The sequence below is a fragment of the Sardina pilchardus genome, chromosome 22 (genome assembly GCF_963854185.1).
Source record: "Sardina pilchardus chromosome 22, fSarPil1.1, whole genome shotgun sequence".
Taxonomy (NCBI): Eukaryota; Metazoa; Chordata; class Actinopteri; order Clupeiformes; family Clupeidae; genus Sardina; species Sardina pilchardus.
The window spans coordinates 22661718-22682707 of record NC_085015.1 but is presented as its reverse complement, the minus strand read 5'-3'; the positions used below and the strand labels follow the sequence as shown (position 1 = coordinate 22682707).

General features: G+C 42.0%; 2 protein-coding genes and 1 long non-coding RNA gene across 3 annotated transcripts in view; 1 reads left to right on the top strand and 2 right to left on the bottom strand.

Moving 5' to 3' along the window:
- Nucleotides 1-1880: 1880 nt before the first annotated feature.
- Nucleotides 1881-8286, bottom strand: nptx2b (neuronal pentraxin IIb). Its single transcript, XM_062526925.1, has 5 exons — nucleotides 7864-8286; nucleotides 6985-7198; nucleotides 6139-6383; nucleotides 3022-3201; nucleotides 1881-2142 (listed from the first exon to the last, which is right to left on the bottom strand). Exons 1-5 carry the CDS (start codon nucleotides 8284-8286, stop codon nucleotides 1915-1917), a joined length of 1290 nt encoding a protein of 429 aa, XP_062382909.1. The 3' UTR covers nucleotides 1881-1914.
- A 1172-nt stretch (nucleotides 8287-9458) lies between these two features.
- Nucleotides 9459-10277, bottom strand: LOC134069633 (uncharacterized). The gene is made up of 3 exons (XR_009936846.1): nucleotides 9793-10277; nucleotides 9618-9682; nucleotides 9459-9521 (listed from the first exon to the last, which is right to left on the bottom strand). It is a non-coding gene; the product is annotated as an uncharacterized LOC134069633 (long non-coding RNA).
- Nucleotides 10278-17274: 6997 nt separating this feature from the next.
- Nucleotides 17275-20990, top strand: part of trrap (transformation/transcription domain-associated protein) — a 125718-nt gene continuing 122002 nt past the window's right edge. Inside the window, exons 1-8 of the mRNA XM_062525848.1 lie at nucleotides 17275-17289; nucleotides 18472-18654; nucleotides 18933-18982; nucleotides 19193-19303; nucleotides 19696-19800; nucleotides 20061-20144; nucleotides 20271-20327; nucleotides 20422-20547. Of these exons, the coding sequence (XP_062381832.1) occupies nucleotides 18555-18654; nucleotides 18933-18982; nucleotides 19193-19303; nucleotides 19696-19800; nucleotides 20061-20144; nucleotides 20271-20327; nucleotides 20422-20547 (633 nt within the window). The 5' untranslated portion in view covers nucleotides 17275-17289; nucleotides 18472-18554. The remainder of the gene's footprint in view (nucleotides 17290-18471; nucleotides 18655-18932; nucleotides 18983-19192; nucleotides 19304-19695; nucleotides 19801-20060; nucleotides 20145-20270; nucleotides 20328-20421; nucleotides 20548-20990) is intronic.

Here is a 20990-nt window from a genome sequence, read left to right as displayed (position 1 = left end):
GACACCACCTGTCCTGCGCTGGGCTTCTGAATGCCCCCCCCTCCGCCGGACAGATCAGAGGCCATGGGGAGCAGCATCACTGTGCCTCAGGACTTAATGCGTGTGTAATATGTAATAATAATAATTATTATTAATAATATAATGTGTAATATAACAAGTGTCAGATGAAACAAATGGAAATCAAGATCTGTGAAGTAGTACAATATATATATACAGTATAGAGGTTTTGTACAGCTGTGGTAACAGTATAACGGTATTAAAAAGGGAAACAGAACAACTTAGATGAAGATATTGTTTTATTTTATTATCTGATTTGACAATTTCATCCATTGGCAAAGGCATGATATGGGTAGACTGGACCTTTCAGATAACACTCTTTTGTTATTCAAACTGCAGATATGGATGCAAAGGTGAGTGGTAAAACTTACCAACTTTTGCCACAAATCACAAAAGCATTTCAAGACGATAAAAACATTCTAAGATGGGTAAAAGACACAGCAAGTCTTCAATGTACAAAATAAATCAATAATAAATCTATTTTTACCATTTTGTTTAGCTGGGCTGGTAAGTCCACACTTGTCTATTTTGTGTCAGCTCCATCTGTGTGAATAGTACCCTTGGCACTTAAAGAAGGCATTTCAATAAAATAACACAAATGAGACTGACATGGGGCTTGAACAAATGACTGGCCTCTCTAAACAGAACACAGAACACAATTGAGAGGAAATGAAACACAAATCAAGTGTAAATCTAAATACAAACCAGGTACAAAACAAAGAGCAGTATGCACAGAGATGAGTACAGGTAGTGGTAAGTTGCCATGTTTGGGAACAGGAGCAGCCCTGTCACTCAGACCACACTGTAGATATGAACTCAGGCTTGCCTTTTCAATATACTCATCATTTTACATTCATCTGCTCACTATGTATGATGATCCACTCTTCCCAATGCCACCAGCCCTGAATAATAGGCTATATCAGCCGTGAGCCACCACAGGTGCTTGTTATGGGTTTCATTCTGAGAGGATTCTGGGTATGACCACCACCGACCACCGCTGTGGCCGAATTGCAAATGAAGTAACGCCCTGGGAACACTGCAGCACACTAGTTTACTCTGTCAAGTGCACAAGTTTGGGAAGTTAATCTTTTTAACTACGCAACACACACCCCTGTGTCCTCCTAGTGACTCCTGCCAAAAGAGGTTCCCTGGGTCACGTTCCTAATCAGAGAGTGCCTCGTAACGGTCCACTCTTAATGTTAATCTTAATGTTATTCAAAACGGGTACATCCAACAGTTCAGCTTTGATAACAGTAACAAAAACAAAGGTGCACAATTTTTCCGTTCTCTCCTCCTCACATGTTAATAGCACAATACAATTCCTGGAGAGGGACGTGCTGGTGGACTGGTGTTTACACTAGCCTCAGGCATATTCCAGTTGAATTGATTTGTCACCCTGCTTTCGCACTAAGCCCTGGGTAACTGGCCTCAGACAAACCCGTCTTGACTTTAATTCTTGTCCTGTTTAATCTGTCAGCCAGCCTTTGACCCACGAGACAAGCAAACACGTTTCGTGACAAATCTGCCGACAGCCACCACAGCGTGTGAGATGCCTGATCCTAAACTATTTTTAGTTGACATTAAAATAGCAACATTATGCAAGGGTTGTTCTCATTTTGGGTATTCACAGATGTTGAAATTAAACTTAAAATAAATAAATGTATGAAATATAAATGACAAAAAAAATATTTACAAAAAAAAAAAGAAAACAAGTTTGGGCCAGCCCCTCAGGACCTATACCAAAGCCTCCATCAGACATTTAAACAATCGAAACATAAAAACATTTGCTTCATAATTCAATAGATGTCGTCTGGATGGTGAGTCACCCAATGTAATATCTGTGTGTGTCTTAGCCCTCTAGGAGCTGAAGAGTCGGTCCTCGCACAGCTCGGCGGGGGATTTGGTGGCTCCGCCGAACACCTCCACGTCGCTGTCGGCCCATGCCACCATGTTGCCCGGCATGTAGCTGGTGCAGTTGGCAATGCCCAGCACGTCCTGGGGCCGCAGGACACGGTCCCAGATGTTGAAGTGACTCAGCTCGCCCACGAAGGCCTGGGTGGCGTCGAAGCGGCCGCCCACGATGTCCTGTTGAGGCCATAAACGACAGGCCTCGTTAAGACAACAACAACAGGCTACTTTTAATCTTTGACACTCTGGAGAATACGCTGGGTGCTGCTAATCAACTCTATGCTGTCTGATCCACCAAAGGTGATGAGCGTCTCAATCTGCTGGGCATCCCGCTGACAACCGGAACTATCAACACGTGACGACTTGTTTGTTATCAGCGCCACCCACTGAGTGGCCTTAAGTAAAGATCACTACAGTAAAGCCCATTACAGTGCACAATTACAATCTAGCGCATGTACAGTATCAGTAGGCTACTGAATCACATCCTGCCTTGCCAACAACACCTCAACAACACCAACGAGCACAACATTTGGACAGAAAATGTGTTTTTCTTTTGTATTCTCGTCTTTTCAGAGACCACATTCTTTATGCCCTGCAACGCTGCTCCACTTGACAACTCAAGTGAAGAACACTGCGTTGTGCTCAAGGACAGCTTCAGCCTCACAGCTGACCCATGCCTCATTCATAGACTTCCAGAGGTCTTCCACACTCACAGAGCACTAGACACCTTGACATGAGAACGGGAGGAGTTCAGATTGCAAAATCCTCTAAATGCCACCTCTGTCACAAATGAGATAACGATGGCGAGTGAATGCTCTCCACACATACCGGTACTGTATACCTTAATCAAATCATTTTGCTCCAATACCCGCTAAATATCACTCTCTTCATGGTCATAAACTATCGATTTGTAGGCAAACATCATAGGATTATGGGGTTTTTTTTGGATTATAATCATGGATTATGATCAAAACAAAGCTTCTTTTCTCTCTCTAAAAAGTGGTCAGACAGATTTAGAGGGCTTTTGCATCTGAACTCATCTGTTGATGCTCTCACCTGTTCCTGGCCCAGGATGATGACTCCGTCTGGCTTGATGGGGTGCCAGGGGGCCAGGTTCTCCCCGGTGCCCATTCTCTGCCCGTCCTGGTAGGCCTCCCACAGGCCGTCTCTGGTGGTCCAGGTGATGCAGATGTGGTGCCACCTCCCGTCATTCACCGTCAACGGCAGCCGGGCCACCTGGAGTCAACACAACACGACATGAGAAGGACTGAGAGGCGCATGTGAGGAGAGGACCCTGGACAGAATTTAAGATCCACTGTATCATTGTGGGTATGATCAGAGGTGGAAAAATCCAGCTTCAGTGAGTAAAAATCCTTCCACATATCTGTGCCAACCATTCATTTAAACCAGCTGATTCTGATTAGCTCAGCTCGTCAGCTAGGTAGAGCAGCTAATTGATGAGATCACCTGTGCTAAGTGCACAGGTAGAACCAAATACTGTACATGATAGGACTTTTACCCACTGAAACCGGATTTTTCCACCTCAGGGTATGATAGGGATTTGATAGCATATGACTATCTTTTCATGGCTACAAAAACAAGTAGTAGAACATATACAGCTCTGGAAATGAAGATGATGAACATGAACATGAAGAAACGACTGCACATTTGTCTGATGTCATCCTACAGTTGCTGAGTGACAAATTTATATATGACCGTCAACTCAGCAACCGAAGGATGAGATCAGAAAAATGTGCAGTCGTTTCTTTTTCATCTTCATTTCCAGAGCTGTAGCTTCATATTTTGTGATTTTTGTGAACAAATACACTGGACAGACACCCTTGTTCTGTGCAGTTTTTTCTCTATTCCCTTTAATATATTATTTGAAATGTTCTCACTTGATGAAATTCTGCAACATTAATGTATTGAGCAAACAACATACTTCAACTTTAATTTTGTTCAAGGCTGGTGCAGTTCAAGAGCATTTTGAAAACCACTACTACAACTGTGTGTGTACAAACTTGTAACCTCGACCGTAACATGACATTTGAACATCCTCCAGTTGGGTAATACACATTTTCACACCCATATACTGTCACAGTCATCCAAAACCCTCTGCACAATGAGTGCTGTGTTTGTGCGACAGGAAAGGTCAGTGTGATATCTGTGATTCCGCTAAGCCGCTTTCCCCAAAGGATTCTGACAGTGAACAGTTTCCTCTTACTTTGATCTCTAGGAAGTGACATCAGCTGTGACACTGATGTAGCGCTATCCTATGGTCCAAAAGAGAGAAGACACCAGAGACTATATCATGTGATGTGCCTTTGAATGGAATCTTCCACTTCACTTTCGTTCACATTTTTTACATTACTTTTTTTTTTTCAAATGAAACAGTTTACATGCTTTGTGATCATTTTTGTGTCAATGCTTGTGTGCGATCATTTTAGTGTGTGACATGTTAGTGTTCATACAACTGGTAGATCCAGTTGACTGACTTATTCATTTTGGGCCTGACAGCCTTTCCCGATCAAACTCTCACTTGTGTCATGTTGCTTAAAGGTGCACTGAGCGATGTTGGGCAACGTCACTTCTGTTGACGTTCAGACAAAACAGAGAGCTAGCTCACTACTCCCTCCCTCGCAATTGAAACTCTATTGAGCGTGCATCTCGTCGGTGGAAAAGCTTACTATCTTTCATGGTCCAGGATGCAACTGGCTATTTTTGTTGCCGTTTCTGAAGCCTGGGCTGTCTAAAGAGACTGTTTTTTTTTTTAACAGTGTATTCAGGGAACATCACCTAGTGGATGGTGAGGAGATGTTTGCTGTATGTGACAAAAATGTTTTAGCTTAGAAATGACATAACTTTGTGTAGCGCACCTTTAATTACAGCACAATTTTGGTAATAAACTGGCAGAGCTGGTAATAAGGATTTTGGGCAGAATTAGACTTGTATCATGTCTCCATGACAAACAACACTTTGTACAGGTTAGACATATTTGATGATTTAAGGCTGTTTACTGTAATCAGTAAATGGTTGAATGTGAAGAAGAATTTTATAATTAGAGCTGAAAATCCCCAACAGAAGGATATTAGGATTAGGATATTAGAAGGATATTACCAGAGAGGGTTGAAGCTGAGCAGTAATCAAGGATCTGTGATATCACTGCTACCTACTCTATGAGTACCCTGTGGTAAACACTCGACTGGAAGTGTTTACGTGAGGCAGTTTGTATTGATTGTTGCCATACTGGTTTAATATGGTTCAGTGTCCCGGCGAGTAAGTTCATTTCCTGCCTGAGTTTGGGTCTTGGCGAGGCATGATTGATATTGAGTTTGCAGAGAAGAAACCCAGGGGCTCAGTCTAAATGGCCTCCCATCAGAGCCGTTACACAAATACAATGGGCTGGATCACCGCGGGCAGGTGTCCTTACGCCACTGTCATACATCTCACACAGATCACTGCCAGGCAAAAATATAAAGCAACAATTGGGTTATTTCTAACACTGTTATTGTAAAGTATTGTTCTCCTTTAGATAACTTTGTTGGTCTAAAAGCATGTGTTAGACAACAATATTATGTTGATTGTGACAATATTATTGTAGGACATTATTCTATTTTAGACTGTAGACTATATGTTGTTGCTATGTGTATGTGTTATAAAAATGTTCTTCAACTAAATGTATCAAAAACAAGTGAACTTGTAATTGAATATAATTAATTTGCCTATTATTTATGAGGGGGGTTTCTTTTTTGTGAAAGGAGCAAACATTTGGCAAATGTGTTTGTTTGAAATCAGTTAAACAAGCTTTGACATGAGGGTGTGAGGACATGATTAGAGAGCATAGCTGACTCCTGCTCTGTGTGGTTGTCAGAAACACTCAGCAGGAGGATTAGCCTTAGCATTTTGGGAGATGCTCCTCGGAAAATAGGACAAACTATGATGCATAACTGAATTCCAAAAAGCAGAAATCGTGAATCATCACAGAGCCACAGGTAAGTCTCAGTTCTCTCTCAGGGCTTAAAGCAGAGAAAATGTTTGTGTCTGACGTTATTAGACACGTTTTTGAAGATATCATAGCCCTAAAGGCATATTGCCTATTTACAAATCTTAAACGCCCAAGCCATGACTGAATTCCGGCACTGTGCCTGAACCCTGATGCATGCAGAGACATACCTTATCATTGATGAGGAGTTCGATAGGGTTGTTGCCCCACTCGATGAGGACGATCTCGTTGGCCTGTCCTGGTACCCCGTAGGAGAAAGGGGTTCCAATACCAGGTGCGGAGCTGGACTTGAGCCACATGCAGACGGTGAAGGCGTACATCTCAGGTAGGCTCTTCTTCACACGGCCGAACAGGTAGTTAGTACGCAGGGGGAGGGACAGCTTGAAATTCTCGGGGGTCCGGAAGCCGTTGTTTCCTGAAGTGGAACGGGTGAGAATTGTTGTTATCACACCTCAGGAACAACAGACACGGCTATTTGAAAAGGAGTGAATGAATAAAGCCATGGGGTCAAAGGGCGGAAGAGTGAAGATGGAGAGAGGGGGGAGGTGTGAACGGATGAGGGAGTGAGTGAACAATGTGAAAATGAGTCAGAGTGAGAGTGAATGAATATGACAATGGACAAACGTGTAAAAGAAAGAGCGAGTTAGTATGTGTAAAGGTGGGTATTAGAATGATTAAATGGGTAATTGTACAGATGTGTGCACAGGTGTGTGTGTGTGGGTGGGTGAGTGTGTGTGTGTGTGAGAGAGATAGAGAGAGAGTGTGTGTGAGTGATATAGAATACCTTCTACATTTGGCTCTCTATGTGTAGAGAGAGGGAGAGAGAGAGAGAGAGAGAGAGAGAGAGAGAGAGAGAGAGAGAGAGAGGAAGAGAGAGACTGAGTGGGTCAATATGGGCTTGGAGGGTGGGTATGTGGGTGGACGGCGTGAGAAGTGAAATGGCTGCTGTGTTGAGGAAATGACTGAACACTGTAATTAAAGGGCAGCGTGGCTGGCAGCAGGGGCGCCATGGCTACCTTTCTCCAGCTCTTTGATCCGGTTCATCAGAGCGCTCAGGGTGTTCTCCGTCTGCTGCCGGTGGGCCGCCGTCTCGTTGTACAGCTGCGACTTCTCCTCTTCCAGCTCGTTCACTTTCTTCAGAAGCTGACTCTCCAGGTCGCCTAGGCGACTCTGCAGCAGGTCACGCAGCTCGTTGGGGAAGGAGGCCCCGGACACATTGGCTCTCATCTGCTGTTGCTTTGGGAAGGACACAAACAGTAGCAAGGTCATTCATTTATTCATTCATTATTTAGGCAATGTTTGGGTGTAATCCTCCTCTATTGTTGCTGTTAAGACTGCCTTTTGTCTTTATTGGACTGTTTGGGTGACAAGGTCACTTAACTGGGGTGGTAATAAAAAGAGCAATGTTTCATGAGTCATTTCCAACAGTGGGCTACAGTCTTACACTGATGCACATGTTGGAGACTTATATGAGGTCGTTTGAAGGCTACAGTCTGGTCAGAGAATTGGAATCAAGTAGCCTAAATCACATTACTCATGGTTTAGGCTAGGCTACTTAACTCATTTATTTACCACTGACTGCTGTAAATACAGAACTTCAAGTTCTATATACAGTCAATGTTATTTACATGTTGACCTTTTCCCATGTGTATTGAAAACTTCCTATTGGAAGGTCTATAGGCTATGCCAGGGAGGTCAAGGAATGGATATAGATAGCCTTAGTGGGATGATCCCCACAAATCTCCAACGCCTACACTAAACACCTAAAATAAACAGGTCTACACGAACATTCCCTTGACAGGTGTTGGTTTTGTCTGCATAAAGATTAAGCTAAGAAATGACGTTTACTCTATGCTGTTTGGCAATTGTATACCAACATGAGAAGCATATCCTACCTCTAAATTCTCAAGGCGGTCTTTGAGAGTTTGCATGGTCTTTCCCAAAGTGTAAACGGTGTCATTAGGATCCCTGGGGACATCGTCCATCGTGTCCTGCTTGATTTTCCTCCATGAACCGGAGTCAGCGGAAGCGGACTCGCATAGAGTTAGTTTAGATGTCAACTCCTTAATGGTGCCCATGTGGTTGACGATGACTTCTTTCTGCTGAACTATAGTTTCGCGGAGCTGCATTACGGTGTTCCGCAGCTCCTCTTCTTGTGCCGAGGATGTCTGCAACGGCTCCTGTGGAACCGCGCAACTATCAGCCCCGATGGGTATAGCGGTACACAGGAAACGTTCACCTTTCTCCGCTTGCCCATGAGCAAGCTTTCCAAAAGCCAACGCGTAAAGACATACTAATCCTAACTGTAAGCTATTCATCATGGAAAAGGAGATTTCAAGATTGTCAGCAAGTCACTTCTCTGAATCCTTTGATTGAACGGCAACAGGTTTTAAAGTCTTCTCAGTATCATTGTGGTAACTTCAAAAATTAAGAGTTTAATTTTCTGTAATAGGCTACTGCCGGAATGGATCACGTATAGAAACTCGTTAATCGGTCCAAAATGAGCAGGAAAAGGGTTTTATCGTCGTTGTCCAAGACCACTCTTCGGCAGCACTAAAACATCGTTGACCGGGCGTTGTGGTTCTGAAAGGACAGCGACTTTGACATAGAACAGATTACCGCCTTGTGTTCGCTGGCCCATAAGGGGATTTCGGATTGGTTGTAGTATGGACGTCACACCATCCCTAGACAGTTGACGTGTAAAATGTGCCAGCCAAGAGGAATTGCAGTTGATAGGCTAGTATGTTGTTAATTAAATAAATGCTGCTGAGAACGTCTCACATTAGTCGCTTATCTTTGTATTTTGAAAGAAAGACAGCAGTTACATTGGCAATTATTTCACAGCCTGCAGTCAGACAGACTGAAGGACTAAAACTGCTCTGGTAAAGGTATGGCACACCTGTTAGGCTACAGACTCGTGTAAAATAACTGTCCTGGTATTCTTACCACTTAATGTTGAATGTAAATAACTCATGACAGGATCTAGGCCAATTTGATTCAGTCTCAAATAAAGGCCCCTTCTCTAATACCATTCCAGTGTTTCAGTAGCTGGTTGGCTTTTCAATAGTTAAGATTGAAAATCTTGAGAGTCAAGAGAGAAAAGAAAAACTATATTTGAGCTATAGATCTAGTGCCTATACCTGGAGCATTATGGGATTGATAGTTGTCTTACCATCATCATCAGAAAGAGCTTTCTTCATAAATTCATCAGTCTATTTTTATAGTCTTAAGTTATAGTCCTGCGAAATAAAGCAGCCTGCAATGTCATCCAATTGTGAAACAGTTTCAGGGGACAAACTTAACTTGTCCAAATTTGCCCAGGAGAGTATTAGTGGGTGAATGTTCATTGTAGAAATGTAACACATCAAAGTAAAGTTATTGAAGGAGACATGAACATATAGGTTCAATTAAACTTTTACTGAAGAGCGCCAGAAGGGGCAAAAAATAAATGTAAAAAACAACAGAAGAACCAGTCGCCAAAAAGGGATATCCTGTCCATTCCTTCTCCAGTCCAGTCAAGGCATAAGCCATCTTTCGCTGATGCTGTATACATCTGTACATTACAGAGGAAAGTTAGTCATGAAAAACAAACTTAATTTTAAACATTTCTTTGAGTCTGTTCCCTTGTAAATGAATATCTGGTACATACCATCCTTTGCCATTTTGTTCACACAGTCTCATTGTTCAAGTGTTCGCCAGAAATCACAGTCAGAGCTGGAAAAAATGACATGCATGATGTAGCACTGTTCTTCAATGATTATGTCAAAAAGTCAAGCATGTGTTTTGATCTTTTGTTATACTGGCCTATCTGCACTTATACTCACTCAAAGTGCTGTCCACTTCATCCAGGATGATGTGATGTCCATCAGAGCTATCATTGTTTTCACAAAGAACACTCTGTATATCATGTTCCATGTTCTTGTTATCGTTCTTCATCTGTTCCAATTTGCTCTCCACTGAGGCATTCCCATAATTGAACACATTCTGTGTAATAATATATGGGTTACTCATTTGGAGTTCTTTAGCTCTGTTGTTGGCTCTGTCCACGTGGACCTTCAGCAGCTCACTAATGAGACGCTTCTGGAGTGTCTGCTTCATCTTCTTTTTGTCTTTCATGTCATTGGAACTGTCCTCATCAAGGTGGACACCCAGATTGAACAATTCCAGATTCAGCTCCCACAGTTTGTATTTCTTTACCTTTTTCTTAATGGCAAATGAACCATCATCTCTCTTCTGCTGTGCTGCTAGGCAGCAGGTCAGAAACCAGTACATCCACATTATATCAGGCAATCAGAAAATCATCAACCAACAAAACCAACCAACTTCTAGGACAATAAAAGAAAGAGTGAACAAGAAGGACACTTTTGTAGAGTTGCTGTCTTGTGTTCTAATACATCATAATGTTGCTAAGCTGCCTCTGTGACAGAAACAATAGTTTGATGATGACAGTGGAATTTGAGAACATTCCATGGAATGATGTATTTACTGTATCTGGTAGTCTGACTCCCTTGATGATATTCACATGGTAATTATGGTTATGGTTATGATTTAACACACACCTTTGTCCAAAGTGACTTACAAATAAAGACAATACAATAATTAAAAAATGAACAGTGAACAGTTTTAAAATAGTCAACGTGGGTAAAGTGGGACCATATTGGAAATTTGATGTTCTCTGCCACTTTATCCTAAAGTGAAGTCGACTTTATTTATATATCACATTTAACACAACAAAATTGATCCAATGTGTTTCACATATAAAAACAAAACAAGACAAAAAGCAAAATGATAATAGTAATAGGCCTAGTATAATAATTATAATAATAATGAAAATAAAATGCAATAAGACAATAAGGTAGGCTATATGACACTAAAGCCATAATATAATATATTTTTTAGAAAGTGTGGATTGTCCTTTTACACAATTTAGGCTACATTAGAAAGGATAAATTACCAATGCAGCTAAAATAGGGCTCGGGCACATACGTTGCATTCTAGGAATATTGCATTGCTGCCATGTTGGTAGCTCTCCGAACGTAATAATCCATTAATTCAGATGCAGAAGACAAGAAGCAGAAAATGTATAGTAAGTGATTCTTTTTGTGGGTTGCACAAAACATACTACCAAGAAGGCCAAAACTAAGTAACAGGAACACACTAACATGCGGGAGTAAATCCTTTCAAGGCGCATATAAACTAAGGAGTGACGCTGCCAACATGGCTGCCCGCAAAGTTTTCACATCACGATCCCGAGCCCTATTACACCTCTTCCAACCTAAACTGACCAATCCTCAGATATTGTGGGGTATATTGGTAAAGTGGGACACTGTTTAAGTGGGGCACTCATTTTGGTGTGGGTGAGCTTGAGTCCTGATCTCAACCCGATAGCACCTTTGGGATCAATTAGAGTGGAGACTGTGTGTGACACAAATCACAAATGTGCTTCTGGAGGAATAGTCAAAATATCCCATCGACACACTCCTAAACCTTGTGGAAAGCCTTGCCTATAGCAAAGGGTGGAGTGACATCATCATATTGGATTAAGAATAGGATTTCCGTTAAATTCATATGTGAGTCAAGGCAAGTGACTCAAACCTTTTGGCAATATGTAGGCTATATCAGTTTGGGTAGAGGTGGAAATTGTCTAAATTAATTTAAAATATCCCATCCTAATCGTATATGAACACATTAGATGGACCACTACTGCGCCATACATCAAGTTATTAGGTTGATCCTAATGTCAGAAGCAAATAACAATTTGCTTTTGGTACAGCTTCAATCACTCAAGCTAAATCTATAACCATTATTTAGAGGTGTGGTGACAGCCCTCAGTATTCTTGTAGCCATATTCTCTTGCAATGTGTCCTACTTTAAATGGTATACTGTCTTGACAGATTGGATAAAGCAATCATTGGCCAAAGAGAGGAAATGGCGCAACAGATATGGGTCTCCCACCTGGCAGTTATCAACACCAGCCCTGTCAACTGCCAGATGGGGGGAGATGGGAGTCCAGTGAGCATACTGTATCCATCTGAGGGCTTTGAGCTCTGAACAGGTAAAGAAATGGCTGGCTCTCCCCCTTAAGTCGTTGTGTGATTAAGACTCAAGGCAAAGGCAGCATGAATGACATGTAATAGGCTTCCCAACAGGAGTAACAGTGGACTGATAATCCATAATCTACTTACATCCGTTTTACTTACACTTGGATGAACGTTTTACATTTGATTTGTCCACATTTAACGAATGCTTGGCAGCAACGTTCATCTTTCCTTCACTATTGATTTTCTTAAAGTATACTGTATTTTACAACACTTGTGTGATCATAGGAGCCTGATTGCAGTCAAAGCTATCTAATATAGATTTGTTTATATTTCTAATGCTTTTCATGTTAGCAAATTACATTTAAACGAACTGGATCAGACTTGATCAATATCATCACTGGTTCAAGTTGAAACACACTTCAATATATTTCCACTGTAGAAAATGCTACATATCTGGTCCAGATAATTATACCATCCAAGCAATTACAAGGACAGTTCTCTTAGAGCAATTCGGGGTTAAGTGCCTTGTTCAGAATGGTGGCACACATTTGAACTCACAACCATCAAGATAAGTCTGGCACCCTGTATAGTTTTCTGTTCGTAAGATGCCTTCTTGACACTGAACTTTGGTGAAACCATGAAGTACTAACCACTTGAATATAAACAAATTATAACAACCCATCAAGTCAATGATACAACCCATTTAAAGAAGAACCATGATCACGTGGAATTTGCCTTTCTGTGATCACACAGCATGACGTCGGCTACTTTGCGCTTCCTGTGCACCTCACTAATGCATTCAATGAGGATGGTTTTGTAACACTAAAAGCTATTCAGCAGCACACTTTCTATGGATTTCTGATGGGGATGAGCACAGGACCTGCTCCTCATTCGAGGGTCACAGAGCTCCCTTTTCCAGCTCCTGTTGTCTCAGATCTCAGAACTGCTGTGGGTCCGTCTAAAAAAACACATGACGCATCACTCGATTTCACAGGAACATACCACTCTCCTGTGCTTCCCATCAGAGCCCGAGTGGAACAAAAAGCACCTTTGTGCAGCTGAGCCTCAGCACTCATGCAGTGCCGTGGAATATGGACGTTAGTGGAGACTGCCATGCTCTCACAAAGGATGCTTATTAAAGACCACATCTCCCCTCGTCTTTGCCCATTTACTCCGATCTAGTGGAGCAGTGAAAATGTGAGAGATGAGCAGAAAGGATCTCAGCCTTGGCACATTAGCCGTTCATTGTTCTAAATAAGGCCTCTAAGTAATTAATTGCTGATATTTATTCACTAATGCCCTCACCAATGCCCCATTGTTATTCAGGCTTACTGTAAATACCTCCATTATGCTAGAAGTATACTCGACGCACCCGACCTGTCGCGCGACAATGTGACGTCAAAATGACGTAATTTCCTGTGTCGCAAGCCACATTTCAGCCGCGCGCCGACCTGTCGGACACCGAACATTTTTTATCAGCCGCGCGCGCCAACCTCGCACGACAACTAGGAAGAGATTGAAGCCAAGCTCACGGAGCCAGTGTCCTTATACAGTCATCAACCACATAAACCACATTCAGGCATTATCATATAGCCTATCCAACATCTTAAATAAGCCCATTCATTTTTAAAACGACTGTAGTCATGAAGTTTGAATAATAGTAAGTTTGAAAAGTGGGAAGTTAACTTGGCTAGGCTGCAGCGAGAGTTGCCGTTTGGATGACTGATTTGTTTACAGTCGTGAACTACGTTGGATAAGTTAACGAAGTTACCAGTGAGAGTTGCAACAGGAGGATATTAGGGGGAAATGACTAGGACCGAGGCACATAAGTATTCCAGCAAAAGGTAAGGAAGAGATTTGTTTTCAACCAAAGGATATCTGCTAGACCTAAAAAAATATATATATCTTTCCATTTAGGGAGATTACACAAGCTCATCTCATAAACGAGATGGTAGGCTAATCCTTCAGTTGTGCAAGCTAAGTCTGAAATATCAGCAAAGAAGCTAGTTGCTACTGCCATTAACGTCAATGGATACCGTGCCTCCGTTCAGGAGAATACTGCAAATTGTGTCGCGACTACCACTCGCAAGTATACATGGTTACAACGTTCCCCGTGACGTCAACATGTCGCACGACAAGTCGGGTGCGTGAACTGTACCGGGGCCTTTAGTGACGGCCGAGATTGGCTCTTAACTTATTTACGTTGAATTACTCTCTCCCACCTGGAGGGTTCTCCAATCACACTCTCCCACATATGGGAGGCTAGAGATTCTTTTTCCATATCAAGTGGGATTAAGGACCAACAGTAACTTGATTCAGTGTTCTCCAGTGGGTTACATCACTCATATTCTCATCACTGCCAGAATGCACCTGTCTTTCAAGTCGGCTTACTCGTGTCTGCTATTGTATGTATTCATTGTCAGTCACAAAGGAAAGTCTGTACAGATAAATGCATCAGTAAAATGGCACATACAGTTTGTCCAGATGAGGCATATTTGAAATGCAGAAGTGCAAATGACATTCATTGGTCCCCAGTCCGCTGGATGTACCAGTCCCTTGGACACCATCCAATATTTGGAAGCACCCATGCCATGCAGCTTCCAGCATGGGTGACTGATAGATCTGAGCTGGGCATCGGTGTGGATTGCCTCCGTCATGGGCTTATAGTCCAGTTGAAAATCCACCCATTGAAATGCTAATGCAACCTTATCTCTCTCCAGGGGCAGAGTCCTCCATCTGGACATATTTTCCTGTTGCACCCTCCAAGGACAGTGATTGGATTTTTTTTTAATTGTACTCTGAGAGACCAAGAATTCAGTCTATTCAGTCAATTCAATGGTGCTGGGAAAAAATAGTCTAAGATACCTGAAGCTATTTAATGACTCACATTAAATAGTTTTAAAATGACAGTACTGACCTAGTGGACTAGCCTGTTGGAACAGGTTAATGATATAGGTATTACAGAACACAATTACACTATCATAGAACTATTAAAATCTTATATGTAGTGGTAAAATAAGAGGTGACTATTTTTTTTCAAGTTGTTCCTAAGTCTAGTCATTAACACATACATTTGTACAACATTGTAACATATTTCTAAAGCTTATCCTGATCATGAAACTACCCATGAACGCGCCCATCAGACACATCTGATCTGAGTAACATACATCATGGAGCGCATGGGAGAGCTTTGGTGGAAGACTGGCGCCATCTAGAGGAGCTCTTCGCTTACAAGCATTTGTGCCAAGGTCCAGGTGAATGGTCTCCCCCGGCTGCCAGACTGGTTCTATGTCCCAAACAGTTGAGCTGGCTATATAATTGTTGGGGTTGGACAACGTAGAGGCCTCACAAAGGAGCATGATGAAAACCAGTGATGTTGTGCATGTACTGTACATGCAGAGATGTTGAGGTCAATATCAGGGTTTACAAAGAACAAGACTGAAGAAAATGTAATATGAAAAGAAAAAGAAGGGAAAACAGTTGGAATATTCCCACTAGATGCTGGATTTCTTGATTTTATTTTTTATCTACCTAACAACTCTTTAAGGGGATGTGGATTAAGTTTAAATCCGTCTTCTATCCCTCCCTACCTACCAGTTTAAGTCTGTGGGAAATTGATGTTCTTATACATTGCAATTAGAACATTTTCAAGCTACCAACTGTTATACCATTGGTCTCTTATGTAAAATCATAATTTTTCATTTCACACTTATTTTATATGGAATAATACAGTTGTACAAATGTTTCTTAATACATTATGCCTATGCATTCATAAATTGGGGGGAAAAACTTTTATTACAACTCTGTTGATGAAAATGGTCTTTTATCGTGTTATATGGATACATTTCTTTTCCCGTCCCCCCAAGAGGATTTGGGGTTCCCATTGATGTTTTTGTTATAACTTGAATTTGCTTCTTGTTTTGCCCAACTTCTTTATGTAGGCTAAATTCTACAAAAGAAACCTCTCTTTTCTCTTTTTTTTTTATTAAGGATTTTAACCAATGCTTTCTTTTGAACATTCAGTAAAAACGAACTTCTGTTTTGTATGTAAGCCTCATATTTTGTTTTCAACGGCTTCTGCCTAGAGTAGGCTACTTGTACGTTTAGGCTACAATAAAAAGTTAAACTAGTGATGCTGAACGACCCCAGAGTGGGTCACTACAGGACTAGGATGCCTACACCTCACACTCCTGGCTTATTCTGTAAGATATAGCCTAGGCATTAGTATAGCAGCAACACATATTGTCCATTAGGGCCTACACATAGACAACTCAAACAGGTTTATGTTCAAGTGTCAAAACCGTAGTAGGCTATAGATGAATTCAGGAATGCAATATATTTTTTTAAATCCTGTTACAACTACATTGCAGGCCTATAGGCCTACTGCACTTTACTGAAATGCAGTGGTTTTGGACATAATCTGCATTGTAGGCTAGCCTATATCAGAAAAAAACTGTCAGCCCAGGCCTTTGGCTGCAATTAGCCTGTTTGTCCCTCAAATGCAGCTATTTTTTTGTAAAGGTTAAGTGGCTGAAGTTAGACCCTACTTATCTGTAGTATGTGATGAAGGAATAGGCTACCCCGTATAAAAGTATGCCAGACATTTTTGATCTCAGGCACTTGCTCTTGGCCTGATGCACCACTGCCACCTGCTGGCTTACAATAGCCCTAGGTTATGTGTCTGTCTGACAAGCCTAGGCTACACATCAGTCATCACTGTGCTTTGTCTCAATTAATTAATAGCCAACAGGCAATATATATACAGGCTAGGCCTATTACAAATTGATGGGCTAAAAATGGGCTAATTTACTGATGTGCAGGATAATGTCAAATTATGCTGACTCTCCTTTCCCAAAACTACATGAACTAAAATATGTTTTTTTTCCCTTTGAATAAACTTGGGAATTTATTTAGTTTAAAACAGCTTGAAAGTTGGAGGCTGCTTTGAAAATGCGATCACAGAATAATGGATTTTAACAAAGCGTCAAGAAGACCATCGTTTTCGATGGTCTTATAACATTCACTTTGTTCATATCAATGCGCTTGGCACTATTTTGTGATGATATTGTGGGAATGGGAATGGGACAAAAGTACACATGTGAGAAGAAATTCCTTCAAGTATGATATTACTGTTATATATACTACACGTTAGATTCGCGTTTTTGTAAATAGCATGGTTTGGAAATAATAGTCTTTTAACATTGAAGTACATCGTGTAGCTCCGCCGACCCAATTGCTTGGGCGGAAGTTGCAGTAGCACTCCTTCCGGTTTCTGCATAGGTAAGTTTGAAAGAGCTTTGAGGCGTTTTCTTAATAATTAAGGTTTTAAATGCTTTGTTTGGTGTTTCCCATAGAAATGCATGTGGTGCTCATATGGTATGCAAAAACGTAACACTTGCAATGTATATGTGTTTGGAATATTGCGGACATTGAGGAAAGAACAAGGGACTGACTTGGCTAACTGTTAGCAATGCTTTAACGTTAGCGGTTTCTTTCTTTGGGAGCGTTCGGTTAGCCCCTGATTAATTCACTGGTCCTGGGTATTTTCATGGCGGTTTTCTTCAGAGATGGACGCGAATCGCTTGTGCAGGATTTGTATACACCACAACTTAAGATATGCGTGGATTTATTCTGTCACGGCATTGTAAATTGCGTTGATGTGCTATGGTTTAGCACGCTGGCTAGCTACCTCTGATGTCATTTACAAGCGACTGCGTCTATCGCGAGGACGGCAGCAAACAGTTTCGCGCTTCGCCGCTGGCTGCTGAGGATCACCTGAATCAATATTTACAGTAAAGTTCAATTATCGAATTTATTTGCTTGCATATATGTTGAAGTGTGAGTGTAGTATTACCCAGTCTGAACACCAACAGTTTGCATGTCACTCCGGAAAGCATGGTCTGCGGATTATCACCTTTCTAATACCTTGCCGTCGGAAGTCTGGTCCAAAAGTTTTGCAAGTGGGCTTTATCTGCGTCTATCGCAGGTTTTTCAGCGCTTGTAAACGTTTCTTTATTACTTCGCTGTCCATTGCTTATCCATGGTTTGCGTAAAGTGAACATATTGCAGTGAAACAGCTCGTTTGTTTCGTTGAACGCTTAGCAGTCGGGTTTGTTTTTAGTCGTCATCCGCAACTGTAGGCTACATCTCAACATTAACATTATTACTCTCCTCCTGGGCTCCTTTCATATTTGTGATTCAAACCTTTCATGTTTTCTTTTTTTCTTTTCTCCCTTTTTCTTTGATGTATGTATGTGTATATGTTCTGTCATTTTACTTGCTTTTGATTAATGACATGTAACTGTACCTCCTGGTTAGTATTGTACAAATTGTTATATGACTATGAGGGTTTTGTTTGTACTCTTGATAATATATATCTATAAAAACATTAACATTAATATACGTTCGAATCAGATATGGACTTAAGGCGTAGTAATGCTTTTGATCTATGTGCATTTACAGGAGACATGAATTCTTATTGAGATTGGAAGCAGACACTCGTCTGCCTCACTTTAAACGCAACACTGTCTCTCCCGGCTGCAACCATGGCCTTCGTGCCCGCCCCCAGCCCCACGGTGGTGGACCAGACCACCCTGATGAAGAAGTACCTGCAGTTTGTTGCAGCGCTCACAGACAACAACACACGTAAGTAGCACATATTATCTTGGAAGCTCCTGTCAATGAGGAATTGATTCAATGGCGTAGGCTATGATGAGAGCGATTTGCTTTAGTCTGGATTGGTACACGAGTGTATGTGAGTGTGTATGTGTGTGTGCGCGTGTGTGTGTTTCCTTGTACCAGAAATCTGGGCGCTGAAAGTAAAACTGATAAGATCTGATTGCCTTGTGTGCTGCTTGAAGCACTGTTGTCAAGACCTTATACAGCTGTCTAAAGTTCTCCACTCATCCTTGTTTCCCTCCCAGCTGATGAGACCAAGCTGAAGATGATGCAGGAAGTCAGTGAGAACTTTGAGGTAGGCCTGCCTGACATCATCCTCAGTCCTGTGCAACACACTTTCTGGCTGCTTTGTGAAGGCATACTTACACTGAACCGGTCCATATTCTAGAATCCCTCTGGACTTTATGCAATGAAATCCTATAGTCCCCGCTGTTTGAGCTCAGCATTTTGCTGGAGCAGCATTTTGAGGGCCGTGAGTAACGTGTGCGTTTGTTTTTCATTTCAGAATGTCACATCTTCACCTCAGTACTCCACCTTTCTGGAGCACATCATCCCACGCTTCCTGACCTTTCTCCAGGATGGGGAGGTGCAGTTCCTGCAGGAGAAACCCACACAGGTAACCAGAGCATGACCAGGCTGGGAACGCTTACTCACCCCAGCATTGACATTCATGAAGCAGAGATAATGATGACCTCAGCTGGCCTGGGAGGCCATTAAGATTTTATTAACCAAATAGTTTTTCATTGGTGCCTCGCCTTGTTCTAACAGCATCCCTTGTGAAACATTGGTAAAGCAAATGTAGTATTTTCCGACTTAGATTTTTCGTTCAATGGAATGGTCGTTACAGTGGAATAATTTTGTGATTTATTATAATTGGCTGCCCACATACTTATTCATATCTTCTGCCGTGAGGCTTTTTTGTCTGTTTGGAAAAGCTTGATTTCCTCAGAGGGCCAATGCTGATGTCATTGTAGCGCTAACGTCTGTGAAATCCTGTCCCTGTTGCAGCAATTAAGGAAGCTGGTCCTTGAAATCATCCACCGCATTCCCACCAACGAGCACTTGCGCCCTCACACCAAGAACATCCTCTCTGTGATGTTCCGGTTTCTGGAGGTCAGTCACCCATTAAAACTTGTTCCACTTCTTGTCTTGACGTTGTCAAAGAAGTTTTCTCAAAGCCGAAAAGGAATTTCATGATTTTAACTATAATGAGCAGCGAATAGGGATGGATCAGCTAACAACATCCAAATACTGTCACTTGGCATAACTGCACCTAGTGCATTGCTGCAAATCATGAAGCTGACAACTGCCTTTGCTAATGACTGCCTTGGACTCAAAGGGTGTAAAGCAATGTTTGTTTTTGACCATTGTAGATTGAGAGTGAGGAGAACGTGCTCATCTGTCTTCGGATAATCATCGAACTCCACAAGCAGTTTCGTCCCCCTATCTCCCAGGAGGTATGACAACACCACCAACAACATTTGCCATCTGTTGCATAGTAGCATTTTTGTTTGTTAGTGTGTGCCCATAGCCTGTATTATTTATCAAGTGATAATATTGCAACTTTTCTGTTCTTTCTCCAGATTCATCACTTCTTGGACTTTGTGAAGCAGATTTACAAAGAATTGCCAAAAGTAGTGGTAAGCTATCCCATCCATTTAGCTGATTTGTAGTTGACTGTCTGATAAAAGTATTTTTTTTTTCTCTAATTGTTTGTGTTTACGTGTGTGGCAGGCACGCTACTTTGAGAACCCCCAGGTGATAGCAGAGAACACGGTGCCCTCTCCGGAGATGGTGGGCATGATCACGTCCGTGCTCGTGAAGACGGCCCCGGAGAGGGAGGACAGCGAGACGCGCACGGTAACAGTACGCACACTTGAGCGCTCGCGCACCGTCACCCACACCTACACACACACAGAATTACAGTCATCCACTCATTTCCCTGCATGACTTTCATGTATCTGCCATCACGCTAGTCCTGAGTAAATTTGGAGTGAGTTCAACTCAGTCACCAGCCATTTTTAGTGGGCCCCTCATTGATTGATAACGGCTTTGCTTTTTGCCCTCTGTTGGGGGCCCAGACCACTTCCTGTTACTCAGTGGTCCACTCGTGCACTTTCAGGCACCATCAGCTGCTGATGCGGTGATGAGAGCGATGATCTTTAGCCCAGCAGGCACACACTCTGTGTGTGTGTCCTTGTGTGTGTGCACAATGTGCCACACAGGCTGGGCGCTGCAAGTAAAACTGATAAGATCTGAGCATCTTGGCTGGTGAAGTGCTGTGCAGTGTGTGTGTAATAGGG

Coding starts and splice junctions, on each gene's coding strand:
- nptx2b (XM_062526925.1), bottom strand. CDS start 8,286: ATGAATAGCTTACAGTTAGGATTAGTATGTCTTTACGCGTTGGCTTTT. Junction 7,199..7,863: donor ACCGCCTTGAGAATTTAGAG/GTAGGATATGCT, acceptor CCAAAGCAACAG/CAGATGAGAGCCAATGTGTC. Junction 3,202..6,138: donor AACTCCTCATCAATGATAAG/GTATGTCTCTGC, acceptor TGTTGACTCCAG/GTGGCCCGGCTGCCGTTGAC.